Below are 26,489 nucleotides of genomic sequence, written 5' to 3'. Positions count from 1 at the left end.
AAAGGTTTGTGGGGCTTGGTAAATTTGTAGGGCTTTTTGTAGTAAGGTTGATCTGGTTTAGAATAGAATTGTTGTCGGTTTTTATGTACTGATCGTCTATAAGGAGGTCTCTGGCTTGAATATTTTTTGGGTTGTGAACAGTTTCCACTGCAGGAGGGTTTTTTGGTAGAAAGGTCGAACTGGTGACAGAAACTACCAAGTTCTTGTCTGGTACGTTTCATTTCCCACTTTAGGTGCTTCTGGAGTTTAAGATCCTGACAGATCTTCAGACCTTCTTTTTTAGTAAAGCTTACAAGTTCACCATATGTGAGCTGGTCATATGGTATTGTTTTTGTTGTAAATGTATCTTTGATTTTGTTTCTAACCTTTTCTCCTAAGAGAATAGGTAGTCCTACAAGGAATTTTTCTTTCTAAAAGGGTTGGTTTGAATCTTCCCTAAGCATGACACGGGTAAGGAAGATGTTTTTGTACCATTAAAAGTCACTTAGCTTCTTACATCTAAGGTTGGAAAGGAGTTCAGCATTTTTGTCTTTCAAATGGGAAGGGTCTCCAACAAAATGTAAGGAAATTGTAAGAATAAGGGTTGACACAGCGTCTTGGATAGTGTTTCCGGATGGGTCAAGGATGGGTGTTTGGTCTTTATATGTTTGGAAAGAGTTTGGGATATGTAGGTGATCGGTTTCAGTGAGATGGTAATCCCACCATCCTTTTAATTGGCTAGAGAAACCAGCAATAAGGAGCTCAGCAATAAGGAGCTCAGCAATAGCTTTATCTGGGGTTCCTGTCTGGGTTTTGTAGGCATTGGCTGCCATAGTCATTTGTTGGAGGGTGTTGAGGATATTATATTCAGACATTCCATCTATATTCCATTCATAGAGGGAAGAGGCATTATATTTGTGTTGAGTAAGGATAGTTGGTTCAGTAGTCATGGAAATGTCTGGGGCAATGGTTGTTTTGGGAGTTTGCCAGGTAAGTCTGTTTAGGGTAAGAGGTTGGTTTGAAGAAGTACCTTCATCAGAAGACTCCCCGGGGCCATTTTGTAAAGTATTGACTTGATTTGTGGAGGTAGAAGGGTTGGTTATTTGTGGTGTGTTTGGGACAGTTAAAGACGAACTGTCAAGGTGCTGTAGATGTGTTTTAATAGCTTTAAGAAAATCTGTTTGGTTTTCTTGGATTTGTGTTTGGCTTGTTTTTGTAATTTGGTAAGGTTTGAAGACTGGGTTTTTTAGTTTTAAGTCAGTTGAGGTTTTAATGCCAACTGAACTTGTAGTAGTTCTTTGTATTTGTTTCTCTAGTCGTGTAAGCTGCTTTCCCAAGGTATTAAGGTTGGTGTTTGTAAAGTTGTTTTGGTTAATGATGTGTTTTGTATTGAAAAGGGTGTCATCAGTGGATAATTTTTAAGGAGCTGCCTCGACAGTCTGGTTATTGTGGGTTATTTGGATATTTCTCAAAGGTGGATGTTCAGACTCAACTATAGGTCCACTGGTGAGGTTCCATACAGGGGTTTTTGACCTTGATGTGACCGGGCATGCATGTTTAATGGATGCAAAAGGATATGGAATGTGATGGTCAGATGCATAATATAATTCGAACCAATCAAAAAATAGAATCTGTATTTTGTGTAACTCAATGAAATTATAAAATTGTTTTTGTATTTCACTTCTGTGTTCGAGAAAGTTTTGAAAGAACCAAATTCCTTTTGTAGAGTTACAGGCCGAATAAAAATCCTTTTTGAAGAGAGTTTTTTCAAGAACAAAATGTTTCTCTGAAGTCAAAACATTCAGCTCGTTTTGGATATTTTCAGTAATAGCTAAAAAGGTTGGTGAAGTTGGAGGAGATGGTTGCTTAAGGTTTGTATAGACATGTTTTGGTATATTTGTAGTATAGTCTGCATTTTGGAAACTAGAAGAAGGGATATCGGATGTAGATTTTCTTGGAAGGTTTTCGTGATAAGGGATATTGATAACAGAAGGGATTTTGGAAATTCTTCCCAGATCTATTGTACTGGAAGAAGAAGAGGCTTATGAGAATCTGGAACTTGTAGAGTGTCGGTGGAAAGAACAAGAGACCATTAGACTATAGGTATGCAACTGAATGGTGTAAGTCCTGTCTGAGTTTTAGGGCAATAAATCCATATAACCTGCAGCCTGTTTCCTAGTTTATCTTTCTAAGAATACTGACTTTTATGTTACTATTCCTACCCAGATCCCAGTAGGCTCTGATATCCAAAAAAATAAGAACAGATATAACAAAAATGTAGATAAAAATAAGATTAGCTTACTTAAATTTGTAACGAAACTTAATACAGGAGATATTGGTTACAGAGGAGAACGGAGATGGGTTACAGGGCAGAGTAAAAGTTTCTATATATATATATATATATATATATATATATATATATATATCACTCTCATCCAAACATACCCTCAAATCGATTTTCCCCCTCAAAAAAACCATAGCTACTATTCATTATCTTCACTAATAAACCAACCACCACTCTAGAGACAACCACATCACTAGTGACCCAACCACCAACTCACTCACATCAGCCATCAATTGTCATCCCAACCACCAAATAGTACTTAACTAGTGCCGAACCACCACAAACCCAACAACCATATCACTTCATGACCAAAACAACCACTCGATATTTAACCACCAAACCAACAACTCAACCACACTAGCTCTCCCCCATCATAAAAAACATCACGGCACACCTTGCAGCCCAAGAACACCCTATCTAGACATGCTCAACAGAACACAATGGATTAGATCAAGTTAGTCTAACAACCACACAATTACCAAACAATCCACCCAGCACAACAACATCACACCAGTAAAGCCAGCAAAACCAGTAGCCTTAGCCACTAGTTCTTCTATGGAATGGTCAATAGGTTACCTTGGATGAGAGGCATTTATAGTCTCATGGCTTAATAATGGAATACATGTACCAACAACATCATTAGTATTAGCTAATATACATATGTGCTAAATAATAATGCATATGCAGAATTCAGTTAGTTGTTAATTTCAAAATTAGTTAGGGAGCTATATAGTTAGTTGGAATTGTTAGTTACTTACTTACATGGATAGTTAAAATTGCTATATATAACAGATGTATTAGAAATAAAGGAGGAAGAAATTACATTTGATGCATAATTGCATTTTTTTTCTTTCTTTTTAATGCTTCTCAATCTTTATCCCTTTTCATCTCATTCTCTCTTATTTCTATTATTATTTTTATCCTTCCTTAAAGTTTCTTTGTTTTATTAATGGAAACCTCAATAACCTGTATCATAGCTGATCCAAAGCCATTAACAATTCTTGTTTAAAACTTAAGAAAATGGTGGAGAACACTATGACTGATATAAAGGAGCACTATAGGAAACTTGATGAACAAATGCAAGAAGTTCATAAAATAAGGAAAGATGGATGGAACAGGATAAAAGGACTAATTAAAAAAAAATTAAAGATTGAAGCATTGACAAATCAAAACCAAATCCAATATTTCTTGGCTAATCAAATGGTAGAGAAAGAAGTTGGAGCTAATTTTAGGGGAAACTTAACTAATCTAGCAACACAAAGATAAGTTGGAGTTAATTGCACCCAAGAAGGAATATTACCCGGATTCAAAAGCCATAGTAATGGAGATAACATGGGAAGTCAAAATATATAATCATAATAGTCGATATAATCCAACATTGCCAAGAGTTGATCGACCGACTTTATAGGAAGATAATCTTAAGGGTTAGGTAAGGAAGTGCAAGAAGGTCTATAAGATAAACTTCATTGCTATACATTAATGGGTGGAGTTGGCTTCACTATATCTTGATAGTGAAATATATATGTGTGAAAAAGAGTACTTAGGTAATTAGAAGGAGTTTCCAAGGGCATTTGCAAAAGAGTTGGTAGTAAAGAGGATATTGTGAAAAAAATTAATAAACTTGTGTAAGATAGAGGCAAGAAAGAATATGTTGAAAGGTTTGATGAAATTAAGTCCCTAATGAATGCCTTAAACCCTTCATTGCCGGAATTGTATTATGTTTCTAATTTTATCAGTGGGTTTAGGGAAGATATCAAGCCAATGCTCAAAATACATAGGCCAATAACATTAACATAAATATTTGAACAAGTCAAGTGGCAGGAGGAATCAAATAATGCCATAGCTAAGAAAACCTTATATCATGGATCAACAACTAGGTCAACCACCACCAAAGACTTTTAACCATTCTAAAAAAAAACTGCCTCATAACCCAAGACAAAACTCTAAAATTTTATATGAATAGAGAAGGAGGTTGGAGCAATATTGGAGAAGCATGAAAGAAATACATGAGATAGATAAAGTGAAAGAGGTTAGGAAAGCATTCATTAATGTGGAAAAAGATAAAGTGATGATTATGGAAGAGTTAAGTTTAATCCAATAGCTATTTTTGACAAGATGGTTATGAAAAATGGTAACTGAGCAGTTATAATGTGGTTGATCCATTGATGTTATTTTTACAAGGAGGATTCCACTTGGAAAAATTTAGAAGAGTTAGTCATCCAATTTCTAAATTTCACTATTGATTCTTGAGGATAATCTTAAAAGGAAAGGTATTGTTCCACATAGATGAATCAATATGGCATGATCAATAAGTTAGTTTAGATGAGAGACATTTATATTAGCTAACTTAAAGGTTTAATAGTGGAATACAAGTAACAACATTAGCATTAATATTAGCTAATAAAACCATGTGGTAAATAATAATGCATTTATTGGATTCAATTAATTGATAGTTACAAAATTAATTAGTTCCTTCCTCCTGTTTCTTCCTACTCATAACAACCCACCAATCCTGCTCTTACGTCACCACATGCATGTTCCTCTAATAATCATGTTGTAGGTACAAGTTCAACCCCTTCTGAATTGAAACATGACAGGCCTGATGTTGTTTCTCCCAGGTCTCCTGCTGTTGATTCTTCAATGTCTAACAGTGATGCCTCTACTACAAGCTCTACCTCCCAGTCTAGTTATGTTGTTGGATTAAATTTGGTTGTTAACCTCTCCTTTTATCTGTTGCAGCATCATCAGAGCTCTCCCTACCTCATTATCTATGGTTTGTTGACATCATATAGTTCTTCATCCTCGACTGCCAAAGACAGCTACTCTGACAGCTTCTTTATCCTCCTTTGATAGTCATAAATCTCGGGTAGTCTTTAATCTTGTCCATGAACCACTTATTATTTCTAATGCTGACAGGTATGAGGATTGACGAGATGCTATAAAGGCTGAAATTCAGGTGTTGTGTTCTAACGGTACTTGGTTTGTGGTTTGTTTTCATCATTCAACGAATGTTGTTGGTTGTCATTGGGTGTACAAGATCAAGCGTTGTGCTGATGGTAGCATTGAACGCTATGAGGCTTAGTTGGTTGCAAAAGGTTTTAGTTAGCAGGAAGGTATTGATACTTTGAGTCGAGTTGTTAAGCAAGCCACTGTTAAGTTAATTTTCACAGTTGTAGTGTTGTGTGGTTGGAAAATTAATCAATTTGACATTCATAATGACTTTCTCAACAAGACACTTAATAAAGAGGTCTTCATGCAGCAACCTCCAGGTTTTGTTGATTCTAATCACTCTTCTTATATGTGACGGTTGCATAAATCCTTATATGGCTTGAGACAAGCTCCTCGGGCATGGTACACTCAGCTTAATGATTATCTTTTCTCTATTGGCTTTCATGCTTCTAAAGTTGACACATCATTATTCATTTTGTTTGTGAGTGGTGATATTTTTTATCTTTTAGTTTACGTTGATGATAGTGGTTAACTAGAAGCAATTAAGTCTTGCTTCACTGATTGATTCAGTTGTTGCACTCAAATTTTAAGCTTCGGGATTTAAGAGTTGTTCATTATTTTTTTGGAATTAAGGTTCATCCTACTACTATGGGTATCATGCTATGACAAGATAAGCATATTCTTGGCATCTTTCATGAGCATGTATGTCTTATTGCAGGCCTATTGATACACCTATTTCTACATCAAAGTTTGCTAAAGTGTCTGATTGCTTGTTTTCTGACCCTATATATTTTCAAAAAATTATTGGTGCTCTTCAATATTTTACTTTTATGAGACTAAATATTTTTTTTATTGTTAACAAAGTCTGTCAGTATATGCATGCTCCTACAGATGCACATTGGGCTGTCGTTAAACGCATTATACATTATTTTAAGGGTATAGTTTCCTTTGGTCTTCATATCACATGTAGCTCTTTCTTTTCCTTGCATGGTTTTACAGATGCTGATTGGGCTCGTAGTGTGTGATGATCGTAAATCTACAAGTGAATATCTTGTTTTTTTAGACACACACTAATATCTTGAAAGTCGGGGAAACAACACAACATGGCTCATAATTCTTCTATCAAGGCTGGGTATAAAGCCTTAGTCAATGGCATTTCTGAGGTTATATTGCTTCAATATTTGTTGTCAGATCTGTAGATCACTCCTTTTTCTATGCCTATGATTTGGTGTGATAATGTGGGTGCTACTTATTTATCTGCTAAACGTATCTTACATGCTCATACTAACTATGTTGAGGTTCAAGTTGCAGACGTTTTCCCAAAACCTCTCTTCACCTTTTCTTTTACTGTTTTTAGGTTCAAGTTTCAGGTTAAACCCCCACCCTCAGCTTGAGGGGGCGTATTATAGTATATTATGTATTATAGACTTGTATATATTTAGGAAAGGTTTATTATTCTTGTGTTGTAATCTTTAAATGGACTATTGTACATTACCCTACATATATAAATAGGATAGGTTGCCTAACTAATAAGTTAAGCCTCCTATTATTCTCAACTGTTTTTGTGTTTGGAACTATGTTTAGGTGCATTTCAAAAGTATGTTAGGCTTGAAAAAATATCAAATCGATATATTTTTTTAATATTTTATGATGATTTTGATGTACTAATGTTAAAAATAAAAAAATAAAAAAATCATCTTAATGCTTTTTCAAGTAAAAAGTACTTTTGAAAAACATTCAGCAATACAATACCAAACACTCGTAGTCTACATCTACATTACTAAATTCACTAGCTTTTCAATTCATGTATTTAGATTTATAATCAAAACTTGATTACATTGCATAAACTTTTAGGTTTAGATAGTTTTTTGACATAGTATCAGAATCTGGTTGACCAAGTAGTCACAAGTTCAAATCTCATCGTCCCTATTCTAATTAAGAAAAATTAAGGACAACGTAATGTGGACATATGCAAGTTTCAAGATCAAAAGATTTTTACTTGTGTAGATGTGTTAGAGAATAATATAATATTATTCTTAAGACATCACCTAACATCTTAAACTATTAAATTGAGATATTTTTTTGACAAATTAATCTTTTATTATAACCGATCAAAATTGATTTTGATAACTGTAAGATCATATAACAATACCTATGCTTGTTAAAGATGTCAAAGACTATATATATATATATATATTGACGGTCGATTTCATATCATAAGGTCTTTGGCCCATTAATAATAAGTTTTGTGAAGAGATCACGGTCCAAATCATTCCTCATAATTTTAATTTAAAAAGTAAGACAATAAATTTTATAATTCTTTTTTTGTTTTTTTGAAATGATACCAATTACTTACATAAGTCCCCTATCTATAAGCTAATTGTCAATTGGATTATTATCCTAGTACCCTTTCAAAAACTCATTAGTGTAAATTTTTAATAAATTAGGTATTTTTTAACTTTTCTTAGAACTTTAAATGGAAAAATATATTGGATTATAATTTCTTATTAAGAGGAAAACCTTGACTGATTTAGATGGGACCTGGATGAAGATTTACCATACATTGGGGATCCAATTGAAAAACAATTTTAAACTTCCTACGAGATAGTAAGGTTTGGGATTAGATGAGTTGCATAACATCACATGTTCAATTTCAAGTTCGGTATACTTCCTACGAGAAAATGGAGTCAATTAATATGGAGTCGAAGTCCTTGTCCAAATAATACTGTACTACGTCCTTCCTATTAATTAGGACAAGTAGTTGTAATATTAATTTCATATTACTCCTCTAATTATTTTATTCGTTCAATCTTTTTCACATGATCGTGAATAGAATATTCGTAAGTTAAGGTTTTATTGCAAACATGGGCGGTTGTTCAAAGCCAAAACCGGACTGGATTAGATAATCCAAATCCTAATCCAAAAAGAGATCGTTTAATTCCTTGTAATGTAATGGTAGATTCTAACCACTATAAATACAAGGTAATAGCTACGACCTTCTCAACATTCATTATCACTACTAGCACAATATTCGTTTCTCGCTTTTGCTTACTGCTTACTTTGCTCTCAAATAATGGGTGCTGGTGGTTTTGTTGCCGGTGATGTTAAAAACTATCCCGGAAAGGTCACTCGGCATGTGGTAAATGCTTGTGTGCTAGGAGCCATGGGAGGATTAATTTTCGGATACGACCTTGGTATCTCGGGTGGTGTGACGTCTATGGCTCCCTTTTTGAATAAATTTTTCCCAGATGTTTATCGTAAGGAAGCATTAGATACATCCACTAATCAATATTGCAAGTTTAACGATATGGGGCTAACCTTGTTCACATCTTCATTATACCTGGCTGCATTAATTGCATCTTTTGGAGCTTCTTATATCACAAGGACGTGGGGTCGGAAAAGAACAATGCTCCTTGGTGGCATCATATTTTTCATCGGAGCTGCTCTCAATGCCGGTGCTGTGGACCTCTCAATGCTCATCGCCGGTCGCATTCTCTTAGGTGTTGGAGTTGGTTTTTCAACTCAGGTAATTAGCCCTTCTATCTATAATAAAAAAAAGATCAATGCTCTTTGGTGGCATCATGTTTTTCATCGGAGCTCTATATATCATGCATTCTATATGCTAAATTAACTGTAAATTTTTGTTTTGATATCGATCAGTCTGTGCCGCTCTATGTCTCCGAGATGGCTCCACAAAAACATCGTGGTGCTTTCAACATTGTGTTCCAACTAGCAATCACTATTGGCATTTTCATAGCTAATCTTGTCAATTACTTGACACCTAAGATTGCTGGAAACCAAGCATGGCGTTACAGCTTAGGCGGAGCGACCATTCCTGCTGCCCTCATCTGTCTTTCAGCACTTAAACTGGATGACACTCCAAACACGTTGTTAGAGCAAGGGAAAGCTGAAAAAGCTCGAGAAATACTTAGAAAGATACGTGGCCTTAATGACAAGGAAATTGAGGCTGAGTTTCAAGATTTAGTCACGGCCAGTGAGGCAGCCAAGCAAGTGGAGCATCCCTGGACTAGAATCCTTAAGAGACAGTATCGGCCGCAACTGACCATGGCTGTTGCTATTCCATTTTTCCAACAACTTACTGGGATGAATGTGGTCATGTTCTATGCTCCTGTTCTCCTCCAAAGTATTGGTTTTGAAAATAATGCTTCCCTCTTATCCACAGTTATCACTGGCGCTGTTAACATTCTTGCCACCGGTGTTTCAATCTATGGCAGTGATAAGTCTGGAAGAAGATCTCTGTTTCTTTCAGGTGGAGCTGTAATGTTTGTATTTCAGGTAATTAAGAATTATCTGTAGCCTGGAGATAAAATTGTTCGCTTGTAGTTTGGTTTACATATACTACTACTGTTGGGTATACGACCAAAGTCCCACATTGGCTAGAAATGGGGAGGATCATGGGTATATAAGGATGGACAAATATCTCCATTGGTATGAGGCCTTTTGGGTATAGCCCAAGAGCAAATCCATGAGGGCTTAGGCCCAAAGTGGACAATATCATACCAATGTGGAGATAGGTGGTGTCCATAGTCCTTACAAGTGGTATCAGAGCCAGGCCCCAGAGTTAGCCATGATGGATGAATCCTCGGAATGCCGAACAAAAGGTGGTGGGCCCCCAATCACGATGTAATCCATGGATCAGCTCTATTGGATAGGCGGTGTGCTCCCGATGCTTCATGGACGTGTCCTGATCCCAACACGGTGAAGAGGAGTTGACCTAGAAAGAGCAAAAACTCTCAAGTCAGGTAGTGCTCTCCGGATGCTTCATGGACGTGTTCTGACCCCCAACACGGTGAAGTAGAGAATGAAGAATCCTGGTTGGTAGAGAGTGGACGGATGAATGATCGGTTTGAGGGGAGGCTCGGTGGTCCTTTGTTCGAGGGGAGGATTGTTGGGTATACGACCAAAGTCCCACATTGGCTAGAAATGGGGAGGATCATGGGTATATAAGGATGGACAAATATCTCCATTGGTATGAGGCCTTTTGGGTATAGCCCAAGAGCAAATCCATGAGGGCTTAGGCCCAAAGTGGACAATATCATACCAATGTGGAGATAGGTGGTGTCCATAGTCCTTACAACTACTACTACTACTAATTTGATATCTTATGTAAATTAATGTTACACGTGCAGGTTGCGCTAGCAGTTTTAATCGGATCCAAGTTTGGAACATCTGGAGATGTGATTGAATTGCCAAAGTGGTATGCCGGAATAGTTGTAGCGTGTATCTGCTTATTTGTTTCTGCCTTTGCGTGGTCATGGGGGCCATTGGGATGGCTAGTTCCAAGTGAAATATTTCCGCTAGAAATTCGATCAGCCGGGCAAAGCATCACCGTGGCAGTCAACATGTTATTCACTTTCTTCATAGCTCAGCTTTTCCTCGCAATGCTTTGCCACTTTAAATTTGGTTTGTTCATCTTCTTTGCAATCTTTGTGGCAATCATGAGTACCTTCATCTTTTTCTTTTTGCCTGAGACGACGAACATCCCCATTGAAGAGATGTCTAGAGTGTGGAAGCAACATTGGTATTGGAGGAGGTTCATGCCTGATGAAGATGATGATCGCCGAGTTTTGGTTCTCATGGTCTAGGAATATCATCTTTTAATTAGCTTCTTTTCTGGACTTTCTTTCTATTAGTTCTTTTCTATTTAATTAAACATTAGCTGCAATATGGACTTCTCAAGAAAATGTTAGAGGAGATTAAAGTTTAAACCTTAATTTTATTAGAAGTTGCAAACCGGTCTTATGAAGAATGCAGGTGGTTTTTTTACAAGAATATAAATCTGATGCTAATTAGGCTATTTTGGAATTATTCTTTCACGCGGAGCTGAGCAAGGGAGAAAAATTCTGATGGAGTCTGAAATTCTGAGTATGGATAGTAGACAATAAAAGACAACTAAAAGAACATTAATAAAGAGGATAGTTGTATAGATTAGTAGGCGCTGTAAGTGAGATGATGATCACTTTTCTATGTTACATAATTGTTATTCAATATATTATGGGTTTCAAGTATTCTGACAGCCATCAGTTGAATATTATTGCCCTTGTGTTGTACTGCTGCTGAAGTCGTCAATCTAGCTTCTCTTGTTAAGGACGTGTTTCCGTAGAGAGATGAAACAAAAGAGAACAAGAAGGAAGAAAAAGAAAGCGCACATGACACAAGAATTTACATGTTTCGGCAATTTATCCTATGTACGTAGAGTTGTAGAGATTTCACTATTACCTTGAGACTGCTACAATAATAATTTTGTCAAGCAACACACACACCACCACCCCTAATCCTAGTGAGAATATAAATATTTATAGAAATTTATTTTAATTATATATATTATAGGTGAATGAGAAATTAATCTAGAAAAAATTTTGGTTTTTCTTTTAAAGAACACTTGATTTTTCTAGATTTAATTCTTGATTTATGGTGGCTAATTAAATGTTGATAATAGTAGGAATTAATTCTTCAACCTTTTAGGTTCCAAAACTCACTATAAAAGAGGGGTGAAGGAAGAGCTTTTAACTTGAATTTTTTAGATTTTACGCATTCCTCATCTCATTTTTAGTGTTTTTTTTATGCTTTAATTTTCCTCTAAAATCTAGAGCTTAGGTTCATCTTGTTGAGAGATATTTGAGTTATATAATCTTTGGTTCAAAGACCTTTTCTAGAAGCAGATCTAAACCAAGGTAGTGTTGTTGGAATCTTGAGAGAATCATTGCAAATATCCTAGTTGTACAAATAAGGAACAATAATGCAATACCCTGTAATTTAATACAATCATAAGAAACTTTAAGCCTTAACTTAAGAAAAAAGGCATTTTTTTTTAGAATATAACATTATGATAGTTTCTATTCACCATCTAATAATTCTATCAATCAATACAATAATACACAATTTATCTTTACACATTAATAAGGTTTCCATGCATGCATACATACATACATACATATGTATATATAAATTATTCTAGAAGTATTCATTTAAAATACAAGAGTCCCTCCCCAATGGAAGGTTAGATTGCCCAATGACACTTAAGAGGTATTGAGGCTTTCAATGGAAAAAATATTTAAAACACACACATAACCATAAAAATCATAATAAGCATTTTCATCAATGTAATTGCTAAAGATTACTAACAATACAAACAAAAACCCATTTCTTTAAATTGTTTTGTGAACTTCTCAAACTTGTATCAATTCTCAGACTTGGTATATTCTCCTTAACTAAAGTTGAATTATCTTTTCATCATTATACACATCAATCTATCATAGTCACCTTGTAGTGAGTTATACATTTACAATCTAGCTTAGCTTCGCTCAATATGATGCATTTGTTTCATCTTATTAATTTATCGGATTCATTTTAATGTTTCCATATTGTGTTCCCCTACACCTCATATTCATTTTGCGTCTCGTTTCACCTCACGTCACGAGCACATTTAATTTGTTATAATATCTATCATGTGATTTCTCTCTCTCTCTCTCTCTCTCTCTCTCTCTCTCTCTCTCTCTCTATTTCTATGTCAATTCTAATCCCAACATCTATTATACCCATTATGGCTCATCCATATAAATCGTCAAACTAGTTATGTTTCCGGTCCATTTTTGGCTTATAAATATATTCAACTTACATATTTCTTGTGCCAATTTTGGCACATTTTAATGTTTCTTTTAGATTTTCAGTAAAATCTCCCCTTATCATGGAACCTACCATCATTTTCACAATATTCATATCAGTTTCATCTTTAAATAATATGAATACAATACATACATCAATTAATCAATCTATTTAATTCAACAACCTAATCTCATTTAGCCACCATCATTAAGGCCAAATTACATTATCCATCACTCATATGGCTGACTAATTATACAATTATTCATTTACTTTCTCACATCATTCTAAATAGTAACCAACTTACTTGTTGTTGAATACCGCGTATCTAGAATACAAAAATTTTAACCCTAGTAATTCATTTTCTTTAGATTTTAAATATTATAACAAATTGTATATGTGCGTCTTCAATGTTTGATCCAAGCACTCTATGATATTGTACACTAGGTAGAACAATTGGTAGTTATTGTCGTACGTCGTTTCATCACTACTATTAGCATTTTATTACACTATCATAATTACCACTAAATTTTTATCATGTCATCAACAACACAAAACCTCAATACAACATATTTACATTATTAGTCATAATTTCTTTGACATCCTCCATGTGCATAGTACACGATTGTTAAATTGTATCAATTACAATTCATCAAATAATATAAAATACATCACATCCATACCATTGAATTCCTCAATTGTACAACACCTATTATAATCAATGAACTTCTATTCTTACTTTCCAAATGATACGGTCTTTGTCTCTATCATTCACAAGGATTAAATCTTCATCATTATAATTTTTTATTTCTTCAATAATCCATAACATAAACACGATTTACTACTTTTGTTTAACATTTACGTTTCATCCAACATTCCATTTATAGTTCAACAAATCAGTCATCCCGATAATATTAACACCACACACGTCAATTTAACTTAAATTACATATCCCGGTCATTAGAAAAAGTGATGTCACTAGCCCATTATCGGGTAACTAATTCCTCTGCCCATTACCAGTAATTGAGTCCACCGCCCAATACCGGGCACTGGGTCCACCGTCCATTACCGGGCACTAGCTCGATCTATTATCGGGTAACTAGTTTCACAACCCATTATCGGGCACTAGTCCTATTACTAGGTAACTAGTTCCACAACTCTTTACTAGACACTAGTCACATTACCGGGTAACTAGTTCATCCGTTCATTACTGGGCACTAGTCCCATTACCAGGTAACTAGTCATGTAACGGTTTCAAGCACCTACATGTGTTACCGTTATAAGGGTCGATTAATAAAATCATAAACTAGTATTTCAACACATCTTTTTATAATTCCACCATTACAGTCGATTTTATATTATATCCAATTTCTTGCCTTATAGGCGCTAGTTCTCATGATCAATAGATAATTCACATCACATATAGATATAAATCCAACTAACATTATAAAAATAGTTTAATAGTTTACAAGCTAGGTAAGGGAGATGACCTTTACCTTAAGCTTCTACTATACAAGCTCCTCAGAAGTTGGGTCCCCTTTCGAATGCTTCTCTTACGTTCCTATATAACATCCTAAATCAATATTCAAATCTTTTCAATTTATTCATAATATTCATAAATTCACAAAATCAAATACTTCCGTAAATAATTTCCATGGATGTATTTTATTTTCTTGCTTGTCATTTACATTAGAATTTATTTACACTAACATTAAATGTCCAATTAACTCAATACTTCATCGATGATTTTCAATGTCCAAAAGACATGACTTTTCGTTACTGATTTTTTTTTTGACGTCCAGAGACATGAATTCTCGTCACCGATTTTCTAATGTCCCAACACATTTAATCTATCACCAAACAATGTACAACACATTTAATCTATCACCAAACAATGTAATTTTAACTACAAATTTGTAAACACTTTAATTGGATTACGCTATTATACTAAGACAATGAACTTATTGAACAATTTTATAAATTTATTAATCTTTTTTCTTATAATTAGTCTTTTTATACACTACCAGAAAATCGATAAATACAAATGAAAATACCGAGGGAATATTTTCGTTGGTAAATTGCCGACGGAAAGATTTCCTCAGTATTTACTGAGGGAATTACAGTGCGAAAAAAATAATTAAAACAAAGAAAAAAAAATGATGACGTGCCATTTTTACCAACGGAATTACCGACAGAATGATTAAACTCTCGTCGATAATTCCGTTGGTAAAATCGTTGGTAAATTGTCAACACTATTCATCATGTTAATTACAAAGGGAATCACCGACGGAACATTCCGTCGGTATTTTGCAAAGAGCTCTAGAACTATTCACTTTCCAATTGCACTGTTAATTACTGTTCTTTATAGACAAAATCACCAATAGATTGAAAAGTTTTCGGTGTTATTTGGCGGTTTCCTGAAAAATTTAAATTAAATATTACAGACAGAATCACCAATGGATTGAAAAGTCGTCGGTGATATTTAGCGGTTTCTGAAAAGTTTTGATTACATTCAAAATTTAAATTAAATATTACAGATGTAATCACCGATGAAATGATTAAAAATATTGATATTTAATTATCCGTCGGTAAAACGCCCTAATAAAAAGTCTAGAATCCCTAATTTCACAACAGACCCATCTCATTTCTTCTTCTTCTTCTTCTTCTTCTTCTTCTTCTCTCCTCAACTCTTTTTCTTCTCCTCTATGCTCAGGTTTGTCTTCTTCTCCTTTCTTATGTTTCTTCTCATTTGTTTTTAATTAGTATACTTTACGAATTTGTTTTTTTTTTCTCTTCTTAGCTTCACTTGCAAATACATTAAGGTAAAAAAAAATTTCTTCTTTTTTCGTGTTTTTTTCACTATATTTGTTTTTTATTTTATTTTTAATTGTTTTTGTTCTTAATAATTGTATGAATGTTGTTGTAGGATTTTTTTTTTTCATATGAGATCAATTTTTAGTTGATTTATTTATAAGATTTTTAAAAAAATTTCGTATGAATTTTTTTAGTTGAATTTATTTTTTCTTGTTATATATTTGTTGCAAAAATTTTTGCGTTGGTTTTCTTCTTTTTTCCAAGCATTTTGAGTATTATAAAGTGTTGATTAATATTAATTTAATTATTTTATAGTTTTGTAAAATATATATTTTTTAAAATATTTTTAAATAATAACCGACGGAATTACATACGGTTTGTTTCTGAGGGAATTACTAACGGAATGAAATATTTTTTTTCTTGCTTTTTCCGTCAGTAAATCCATCGGTAATAATATTTTTTTATTACCGACGGACAAAAAATTACCGGTGAAAGATTCACCGACAGAGACTTTCTGTTGGTGATTTCTTTACCAACGGAATGGTAGTGCAAATACCGACAGAAAATTTCATCGGTAAATCTAAAGATTGTGGTAGTGATAAATGTAACTAATAATTACTTAATTATGCTTGAATACTTTGCTATAAAAACCGCTTGAATACTTTGTTACCAAAACCACTTCAACACTCCTTTTTAACAAGAACTAACTTCCTGAAACGGATTTCATCAACTCTTAACATACAAATATTAATCAATGCTATAAAATCAATAAAATGTTTTGAAGTATTTTCTTACCTATAAATTGGATTTGCGTGATATTATTTTATTTGCATCCATCAAATTTTTATCCAAGTACCAGAATATATTGTTGTAAAAAACATGGGAAGTTTTGGCAAAAGCATCTCCTTAACACTTTTATTTTGTATCGGTATATTTATCATTACAGCAGGGTTTGCAATTTATACTTATGAAGAAAAATCCAGAGCTTTCTCAACATTTGGAACAATGCCATGCAAAGGTGACAAAATGTTGTGCAATCAAAATCTCTAATAGTATATACAACAACAATACTCTTTCAGAATATTGTTGTCAAAAGCATATAACAATTGGGAAAGCTTGCCATGATGATTTCAAAAAACTATTCATGTCAAAATTGTCTAATGAAAAAGTAACTTTTGTTGTAGGTATGGGTGACCAAATTTGGAACCATTGTGTTGCTATTGTAGATTTGGCACCTATTGCATCAACTCTTTCTATTCTACCTTAAATTGTAGTATTATAAATTGTATGCTATAATAAATATCTATATGTTGCATGATAACATTTAAGTCTTTGGATAATCATTTTGTTACTTTTTTTACTATATTTCATTTTCTCATAAGACAACCTACTACTGCAAAATCTAAAATTTGATATAAATGTTTATATATACAAATCTAACGCAATAAGACTTAAAGAATTAAAAACCAACTAAGAAACCCCATGATCCCTTAAATTTCTTTTATACAATATTGAATAATGTCCCTATCTACTATGTCTTTTTATTCCTTATTCCAATCACTATTGATGCGAATATTGAGAAACAAATCAAACCTTTTCTTTGGTTTCCTAGAATATTTAGTGTATAAGAAGATTAGGTTTCCTTGTTATCTAATATGGATATGTGTTTATGAAATTTCAGATGGAGAATGGCTCCTAGAGGAAGATAGATTGACTCATTTGATTCTTTATTCGATAAGTTGTCTGATATATTGTTATTGAGTGAAGTTGATGATAAACTAATTTGGAAACCCAATTGTAATTGTGTTTATTCAGGCAAATATAATATCCTGGACAACCTAATTCATGTAATTCTTTTTATGGTGTATGGAAAAGGATTGGTTCCTCCAAAGATTGGAATTTCTTGCTAAATGTCTATTCTTATTGTGCTCTTGATTTGTTAATCTCTCTTAATAGTTTGGTTTGTCAAAAAACCATCTCAACCCAATAACTTAAGCTCCCTTAAGTAAAAACCCTTTGGGCTTGAACTTGCACAGATTCACATTATCTTGTGCTTAATTTTTATCAAATAAATGAAGATGATGAGATTCGAACTCGTGACCGCTTGATCATCAAGGCTCTGATACCATGTCAAAGAACCATCTCAAACCAATAACTTAAGCTATTAGGTGAGGTTACAAGATATGATTTATATTATTCTCCAACATGGTTCAATAATCAAATAATAAGAGTATTAAATCTCCCATTTAATGGTCTCCCCATGAATGTCATATGCTAAAATCTAATGTTGATGGTTCTTTTATTGGCAAACCTGAATTGGTTGATATTAAAGGGGTTCTTCGCAATCATAAAGGTTTGGGGCTTGATTTTTCCTCCACTCATATTGGAATTAAAGATTCAAATGAAGCTTGGTTGCTAGCCTTGATTAAAGTTCTTAAACTATCTTCTTAGCCAAATGATTTTGTTGGAGTAAATTTATTTTTTAATATGATTATGTTGTTGTGATAAATTGTATAAATAAGCCATTTAATATGTCATCATGGAGATTTCGTAAACTTTTAATCTATACTTTCTTCATATCTGGGTTTGATTTTTGGTTTGTCCATTTCATTTGTATTCGTTTTCACTGATCATCCATTTCTTTTTCTTCTTTTAGGGTCAAATATTACATTTTTCTTTCTGAAAAAAAAAATAGTAAACAAATCATAAACAATGATGGTGCAAAAGAATTGTATTATTATTAAACGAATCATAATCAATAATCGAATGAAAAAATGATACAACAGTAAAATAATCAAATTAAATTCTGAAACCATAATTAAACAAAACAAAGGAAAACTAGAACCATGAATTTTTATTCTTAACCACAGCCTTGAATGAATGAAGTGGTGACCAAATTCTGTTGAATTAATATTGCTGAGAGCTCTATCTTTCATCCGTGAAATCCCACTTTGCAGATGCTAACAACTTTGACTTCAGATCCTGGCGAAGGCATTCAGGCATTTCTTGGCCTTTTAGCATCCCGAACCAAACTATCTTCAATTTTCGACGTTTCATTAGAAGTAATCAGAGGATACGTATGTGGAATAGGACTGTGGGAGTCTCTTCTAAGAAACTGCTTGAACCACTTGACTGATTGTTTAGGATATCGTTTCAAATCATTTTTGTAATCAACATAGTAGAGGCCGAACCTCACAGCATAACCACTTCCCCATTCGAAATTGTCCATTAAAGACCAAGCAAAAAATCCCTTAACATCAACACCATGCTCACTGCAATAAATAGATATTGAATCCCAGTTAGACGGATGTGGTAACTTAATAATATAATTGTTGCTATAGATTAAAAAACTTATTATCAATGATCTTTAGTTAATAAATGAAAAAAATTAACTCACTTGATGGATCTCAAAACATTCTTGAGGTGGTCTTTGTAAGATTTTTCTCTTATGGGATCATTAAGAGCTTCCTTTAGTGATGAAGCATTGTTATTTACGTCATCAACCCCTGAGAACAAATCAGTAAAATAAAGCATTAAGAACATACTTAGTGTTAGAGAAGTACTAAGAAACTTCAATGTAGCATAATGTATGATCGTTCATTTCAACCATACCATTCTCAGTAATGTAAATTGTTGGGCTCCCGTATAGATCTTTGGTGTAATTCAAAAGCCTGCTGATGCCTTCGGGATAAATATAAAGCCATTTTACACCAGCCTGTGGACCTATTGGGATTCCATTTCTCTCTCCTGCAAAATTAAGAAATAACAAAGTAAATTATTGAATTAATAATTCATAAAACATCATCTAATTGATGTTATGTAATTGAAAAAAAAAATAAGATGAATAATAAAGAAAAGATATCAATCATTAGTTACCTGTCCAATTAGCACGAGCATCTGACATGAATCCAACACTCTGATAATTTGCATCGATATTTTGAGCATAATATGTTGTGTAGTAATTAATTCCAATAAAATCATACGATCCCTTCAACATCTTAGATTCCTCGGCAGTGAACTCGGGCAATCTTCCACCAACAAAATCATGCATGTTACGTGGATAGTCACCATTAGTTAAAGGATCCATGAACCAACCAAGCATGAAGTCGAGGCTTCTTTTGGTTGCATTTTGATCTGCTTCACTGTTTGAGTAAGGTTCAAACCAATGAGAAACAAGTGTTATCCCAATCTGTCCACCTTGACATGACTGATATTTTTCCTTGTATAGTTTCACTGCCGCAGCATGAGCAAGCAACAAATGATGGCTAACCGTATACACTTCAGTGGCACCAGTGTTTAAGGATCGGTGTGGATCATTTACAACGACAGAAATCCTACCGGGTGCCATCGTGCCCATGTCATAACCTTGAACACTGAACATCCATGGCTCGTTCAAAGTAATCCACTTCTTCACCCGGTCTCCAAAATTTTGGAAACAAAGGTCGACAAAGTCTCGGAAATCATTTCTGGAAATCAATGTTTTATGTGAGAAAATTTATAGGAATGTTTTAAATTTTAGAGAAGCATAGGTCCACAAAGTCTCCAGAATGACAGATTAGATTATAATATTTCGAAGCTACAACAAGTTTGGATATTTGAAGCATAATTAACGAAAGGTCGCTACTTACACAATGTTAGGACTTAAGAAACCACCATATTTATCTTCCAAAGCTTGTGGAGTATCCCAGTGAAAGAGAGTAACGTAAGGCTGCAAACCTATATATTACAAAACATCATATAATCAGATGGAGCGCACAAGATAAACCTTTTGTTGTATAAGAATTTTCGCAACAATTTTTGGCAAAATATTATGATTAATTGAAGGGAAGGGAAAGGTTATAACCATTCTTAAGGAGGTCATCAATGAGATCGTTATAAAATTTGATGCCTTCTTCGTTTACTCCAGCACTTAACCTGCCATCTGCATTTTCTAAGAAGTTTCAAATAATCAATATATATATATATTCTTACATACTCTAATAAAAATTAAACAATTTCGTTACATGTTGTTTAATATACAAAATCAAGCTGCCTCTGCCGGGTCCCATAACAATAGACTCTTTGTTTTCACCCATCCACTTGGTGGTGGCTTCCTAAAATCTTTCCTTTTCAACTTTTCCACGAAGACAATAGATTAGTTCCCCCAATAAAAATTATATTCAAAATTTTTTAACTGATCGATGTTCTGTTTGTGATCAAAGAAAAGTCTTTTTTTAATAAAAAAAAATTAATAAAAAACCTAACCATTCTAATACGGATATAAAAATTAAAGGAACCATCTTCTTATTTAATATAGGGATTACATCTTACGTATAAGTTCATAATTTCAGATACTAACAGAAAACAAAATAGATTTTTTTGTATTTTAAATTTAATATCAAAAATATATCTTACGTATAAGTTCGTAATCTCATATATTAAAAAGGAACAAGATAATTTTTTTTTATATTTTTGAAATATAGACAAAGTTTTAATGATATTAATAAACTAGTTATTAAATCCAAAATGCATGCAAATATATAAGACTATTTTTTATGATTTTTTTAATATAATAAAAATATGTAAATATAATTTATTTTTGAGAGAATTGGTCATATACAAATTAAAATAAAAATTATATTTTTAAAAGAAAGAATTTTTTGTTGTTTTGTTTTTGCGGGAGGAAACTGATTCGTACGTTGACTACTGAAAAACCAGCTTGCTTTCAAATATTAAATAATGCAACCATGAGCTGCGAGGTAACTTAAGGTATTTTGACGAAGAATGAAGTGTATTTTGACGTGGAGAAACGTACTTCATAAATACTTTAAAGATACTTTTAAGGTTAATCTTGTCTGGATAAGTTTTCTTTGACTTTTATTGCACACGTTGTCTCCAACATCTTATGTCTATCTCTTTCATTTATTAAGTTATTTACTTAATTAATTAATTAATTAAGCATTGTCATCTTAAAATTAATGACACTCTAATTTACAAAGCAAAGTGCCTTGAGATATTGTTTGTTAAAAAACCATCGTATAATTTTCCATTGGTCATCGATTTCGAGCATTCAACTAGTTGAGACTGAATCTAGGCATAAAGCGTGATTCAAAAGGGGTGACTTTGGATATCTCCATTGGCACCGTAGGACCTCCCTCGTAATTTCTTCGTACTTTCAAGCTCTAACATTATCCGTAGGACCACTTTCGACAGCGGCCTGTAGGGTAGACGAATCGCTATCGTAGCTTGAATTCAATGCCCCATCTCTAGATTCGATCACATAACTTTAAAACAAAGACCCTCCATCGTAATTAAATTCTGCTGAATTAGTCAAGTCAAGCCTCTTGTACTTGTGATTTGTCGGTTACTTTCAACTTAATCCAGCAGCCACATCCCAATTGAATGTGTTTTTTATACTCTTTGGTCATAGCCAAATTAAAAGCAGGTAAAACATGAGATTTGGTAATGTAGAGTCTTTTTTGGCACGTAAGGGGTTTTATGGTAAATCTGTTAAATATTACACAATCGAATCCACATATAATATATTAAGGAATGTATATAAATTAAAGGTCGTGTTAGTGTCATTATTGCTAGTGTGAATCCACATATAAAAGATTAATTATTTTCAATATCAATAAAAAGTACAAATTACAGTCTTTATGTTACCGTGAATACATAAATGTTAAAATAATTAAGATGAAACACAAAAAGAGGGCTAAAATTCTAAATGATCCGTATATTATGAGTGCTTAATCTTAACCTAAATATAAATAAAGTATATATAGGTTAAACTGAAAGTATTATTCTACCCTTGCTAAATAAGACTACATAAATATTATTTAACATCTCCCCTCAAACTCACGATGCGGCAGCTACAAGTATCGAGAGTTTGCCAACCAGAAAACGAAACCGAGAGATGGAATGCGCCTTGGTAAAGAAATCTGCAATCTGCAAGGAAGAAGGAACAAAAGGTAAAGAAATGGTGCCATGCTTGAGATGATGACGAGTAAGATGACAATCGATCTCAATGTGCTTAGTTCGCTCATGAAAAACCGAATTGTGAGCAATCTGAATAGAACTCTGGTTGTCACAATACATAGGAGTAGGATGAGAAAAGGAAACTCTCATATCAGCAAGTAACCAACATAACCAAACAATCTCTTTGGTAGTAGATGTCATGGCACGATATTCTGCTTCGGTGGATGATTGAGAAACAATAGATTGTTTCTTGCTCTTTCAAGAAATAAGAGAATCACCTAAAAAGATACAGAACCCGGTAACAGACTTGCGATATGTGGGATCACTACCATGATCAGCATCAAAGTATGCACGCAACTCCAAGGAAGAGGTGGACGAAAGTAAAAGACTCTGCAAAACTGTACCCCAAAGATATCGCAAAATACGAAGAACAGCTGTCCAGTGAACAGTAGTAGGAGAAGCAACAAACTGACTAACAACATGAATAGCATATGAAATATCTGGATGAGTAATGGTGAGATATATTAAACTCCTAATAATAGTGCGGTATAAAGTAAGATCTATCAAAGGTAAACCATCAGAAGAAGAGTATCTCGCGTTGACCTAAATAGGAGTATCTATAGTCTTGTTATCAGTTTGTCTAGCCCGCTCAAGAATATCTGCAACATATTTCGACTGAGAAAGAAGGTAACCTCTAGGTGAGTATGCTACCTCAATATCTAGGAAATATCGAAGATAACCCAAATCCTTCATTTCAAATCATCTAGCCAACTCTGTCTTCAAGATTGAAATACCATCAATGTCATCACCAGTAATAATCATGTCATCAACATATAAAGACAGAATGATACGACCTGCATCAGTGCACTTAATAAAAAGAGCAGAATCATGACTGCTAGAAACAAAGCCAAGAGACGAGATCACAATAGAGAATTTCTCAAACCAAGCACGGGGTGCTTGTTTGAGACCATATAATGCTTTCTTAAGCTTACAAACATATCCAGACTCATGTGAAATATCAGGAGGGAGTGTCATATAAACTTCTTCTTGAAGATCTCCATTCAAGAAGGCATTTTTAACATCAATCTGAGAAATATGCCACTGACGAATAGAAGCTACGGCAATAAGAGTACGAATAGTAGTCATTTTTGCAACCGGGGCAAATGTCTCCTCATAGTCCATACCATACTATTGAGAGTATCCTTTTGCAACCAGCCTAGCTTTGTATCGCTCAATAGACCCATCAGAATTAGTCTTAATCTTATACACCCAACGACAACCAACAACACTCTTACCAGGAGGTAGAGGAACCAGATCCCAAGTATATGTCTTATGCAAAGCAGAAAGTTCCTCATCCATAGCTTGCTGCCAAAGCGGATCAAGAATTGCCTCTTTATTGGAAGAGAGCTCAAAGAGACAATGAATAGAAGCTAAAAAGGAAGTAAATGATGAAGAATAACAAGAATAAGCAAAATCTGGTAGTTTTGTGGACTTACAAATGCGGATGGACTGACGTGGAGGTGGATCCACAATCTCAGATGAAGCTTGAGGGGCTGTAGATGAGAATGGAGCTTCAGGTGTGCTAGAGAGTAAAGTACCAGTACCTGCAGAGTTATGAGTACAAATTGATCGAACATGGGGAGAGGTATCATTACTAGAATCCTCAGAAAAAGGATCTATATGAATAAGATCAGTTTTAGTCAGGCTATGAGTACTGGATGGAATAGAAAAGAAAGGTATATGCTCAAGGAAGACAACATGACGAGACACATAAAGTTTATGAGTTATTGGATCAAAACAACGATACCCCTTTTTACCTTCATCATAATCTAGAAAGACACAAATAGCGGATCGAGAGGATAACTTACTGTGTTCTACATAAGGATGAAGAACGAAACAAGTACAACCAAAGACTCTAAATGATGATTAATCACGGACATACCCATATAACTTTTCAAAAGGAGATAGACTCAAACTATGAGAAGATGGAATCGTATTAATCAAACTTACAGCAGTAAGAACAACTTCTCCCCAAAACTCACTAGGAACAAAAGCAGACAACAAGAGAGAACGAGCCGTTTCGACAATGTGCCTATGTTTTCTTTCAGCCACACCATTTTGCTCAGGAAAAAGGGTAAATAGGTGTTGGTTAGGTGTTGGTGAGGGACAACGTGGTTGGCTGAAACAAGCTATGGTTATCATGGTCGACAATGAGAGGGTGGTTTTTAAGTTGCGCGAGGATGATGTCGACAGCACTGCTATGTAGTGATTCTCTTTAATCTTAACCGAAATTTTTATCTTCATCTCGGTCAACCTGAGATCCAAATCTAGCGATCCTTTTTAATCAAAACAAAAATCTCAAATAGCTCTACTAACCTGAAATTCTAATCTGACGATTTCCTTTAACCAGAACAAAATTCTTTGTCAAAAGTTCAGTCAACTTAAGATCTTAGTCTAGCGATCTCCTTTAACCAGAACCAAAATCTTTGCTAAAAGTTCGGTCAACCTAAGATCCCAATCTAGCGATGATCCTCTGTAACCAGAATAAAAATATAAAACAGTTCAGCTAACATGAAATCCCAATTTGACGATTCCTTTTAACTAGAACCAAAATCTCTATCTGCAACTCGGTTGACCTGAAATTCTAATTCGATGATTCACTTTAACCAGAACCAAAATCTGAATTTTTTTTTGGCTAACTTGAGATCCCAATCTGACAATCCTTTTTAACCAGAACTATGAATGTGCCTTTGGTGGGGTTAACCTGAAATCTCAATCTAAAGACCCCATTTAACTAGAACCTTGGTCTTTATCTTTAGCTCCTAAGAGAATCATATTCTCACACCTATTCTCCTGCACAATTATTTTTCTTTTTAGCTTAGTTGATTTAAAATCCTGAATCTCAACGATCCCCTTTAACTATAACTTTTCGAGGGTATCTTTAATTATTTTGATTGAATCCAAAACATTTTGAAATCAGTGAAATCTGAGGCCAAATTGAAAAAAAATAAAAGTTTGATGGTCAATTGGAGGTCTAATTGAACAAATCAAAAACCAAGAACCATATTGTAAAAGACACTTAACTTTAGTGATGACAATTGAGTTTAGCAATGGTGAAATTGCATAAAATAAAAAGTTCATGAGGCAATTATGAGTGAAATTAAAAGAAATTGCAAGAGTAGGTATTAAATTGAAATTTGCCAAATTTAAAATTAAAAACCCTAATTTGTAGGATTTAGCCTAGACGATGTGTTGTTTATCCACTGTGTATCTTTTTCTTCTTCCATATATAATTAAATTTATTATGATACCGAAGGAAAAAAAAAAAAAAAAACTCTTAAGTTTTATATATAATGACGCATTTATGCAGTATCACAATAATCACCCTTATTGGATTTAGGATTTCAATGTTTGACAAGAATAAAGAATTTTTGTCAATAGTTCATCACAATTATTCAGTCAAATCAAACAACCGTATTAAACTAAGGATGCATTTACAAATTAAGCCATTTCCTTCATTTCCTCCTCAATTTAAACCCCTAAACTTCAAAAGCCTTCATAACTAGATCTCTGAAAAACTTGGAAAACTTTTCTAAAATCATATCTCAACCACCAGCAATTTAAAATCCTAAAAGGCTTAGGACCCCTGTTAGTTATATCTATCATCAATGAACAGGTCTATGATTAGAAGTGAATTTAGGAGGCCCAAGGAGGTAAACAGAAGTTTGTTCAACCAATTAGTAGATAAAAAAAAAAGTCATATCAATACAATTAGCCCAATTTCCCTTAGATCAGGTGAACTTTTTACCTAGTAAAAGTAATT

General features: G+C 33.8%; 2 protein-coding genes across 7 annotated transcripts in view; one reads left to right on the top strand and one right to left on the bottom strand.

The window, feature by feature from the left end:
- The first annotated feature begins 8,306 nt into the window (after positions 1-8,306).
- On the top strand, positions 8,307-10,979 carry LOC112327282 (sugar transport protein 1). Its single transcript, XM_024599652.2, has 3 exons — positions 8,307-8,798; positions 8,933-9,568; positions 10,423-10,979. The coding sequence occupies exons 1-3, from the start codon at positions 8,346-8,348 to the stop codon at positions 10,876-10,878; spliced, it is 1,545 nt and encodes a 514-aa protein (XP_024455420.2). The 5' UTR covers positions 8,307-8,345; the 3' UTR covers positions 10,879-10,979.
- A 7,446-nt stretch (positions 10,980-18,425) lies between these two features.
- Positions 18,426-26,489, bottom strand: part of LOC112327281 (beta-glucosidase 12) — a 51,056-nt gene continuing 42,992 nt past the window's right edge. Inside the window, exons 5-10 of one of the 6 annotated variants that reach the window (XM_052452326.1) lie at positions 20,553-20,630; positions 20,338-20,425; positions 19,586-20,175; positions 19,322-19,456; positions 19,107-19,215; positions 18,426-18,981 (exon numbers count right to left, since the gene is read on the bottom strand). In XM_052452326.1, the coding sequence (XP_052308286.1) occupies positions 18,705-18,981; positions 19,107-19,215; positions 19,322-19,456; positions 19,586-20,175; positions 20,338-20,425; positions 20,553-20,630 (1,277 nt within the window). In that variant the 3' untranslated portion in view covers positions 18,426-18,704. The other 5 variants (XM_052452328.1, XM_052452327.1, XM_052452329.1 and 2 more) reach the window with 5 other exon arrangements.

The sequence above is a fragment of the Populus trichocarpa genome, chromosome 4 (genome assembly GCF_000002775.5).
Source record: "Populus trichocarpa isolate Nisqually-1 chromosome 4, P.trichocarpa_v4.1, whole genome shotgun sequence".
NCBI lineage: Eukaryota > Viridiplantae > Streptophyta > Magnoliopsida > Malpighiales > Salicaceae > Populus > Populus trichocarpa.
The sequence above is the reverse complement of the archived record's forward strand: the minus strand, read 5'-3'. Positions and strand labels throughout refer to the sequence as shown.

What these genes read in the sequence shown, in the direction of transcription:
- LOC112327282 (XM_024599652.2), top strand. Translation starts at nt 8,346, where the DNA reads ATGGGTGCTGGTGGTTTTGTTGCCGGTGATGTTAAAAACTATCCCGGA. An exon ending in GAGTTGGTTTTTCAACTCAG is followed by an intron (nt 8,799 to 8,932) that starts GTAATTAGCCCT and finishes GATATCGATCAG; the next exon opens with TCTGTGCCGCTCTATGTCTC. An exon ending in CTGTAATGTTTGTATTTCAG is followed by an intron (nt 9,569 to 10,422) that starts GTAATTAAGAAT and finishes TTACACGTGCAG; the next exon opens with GTTGCGCTAGCAGTTTTAAT.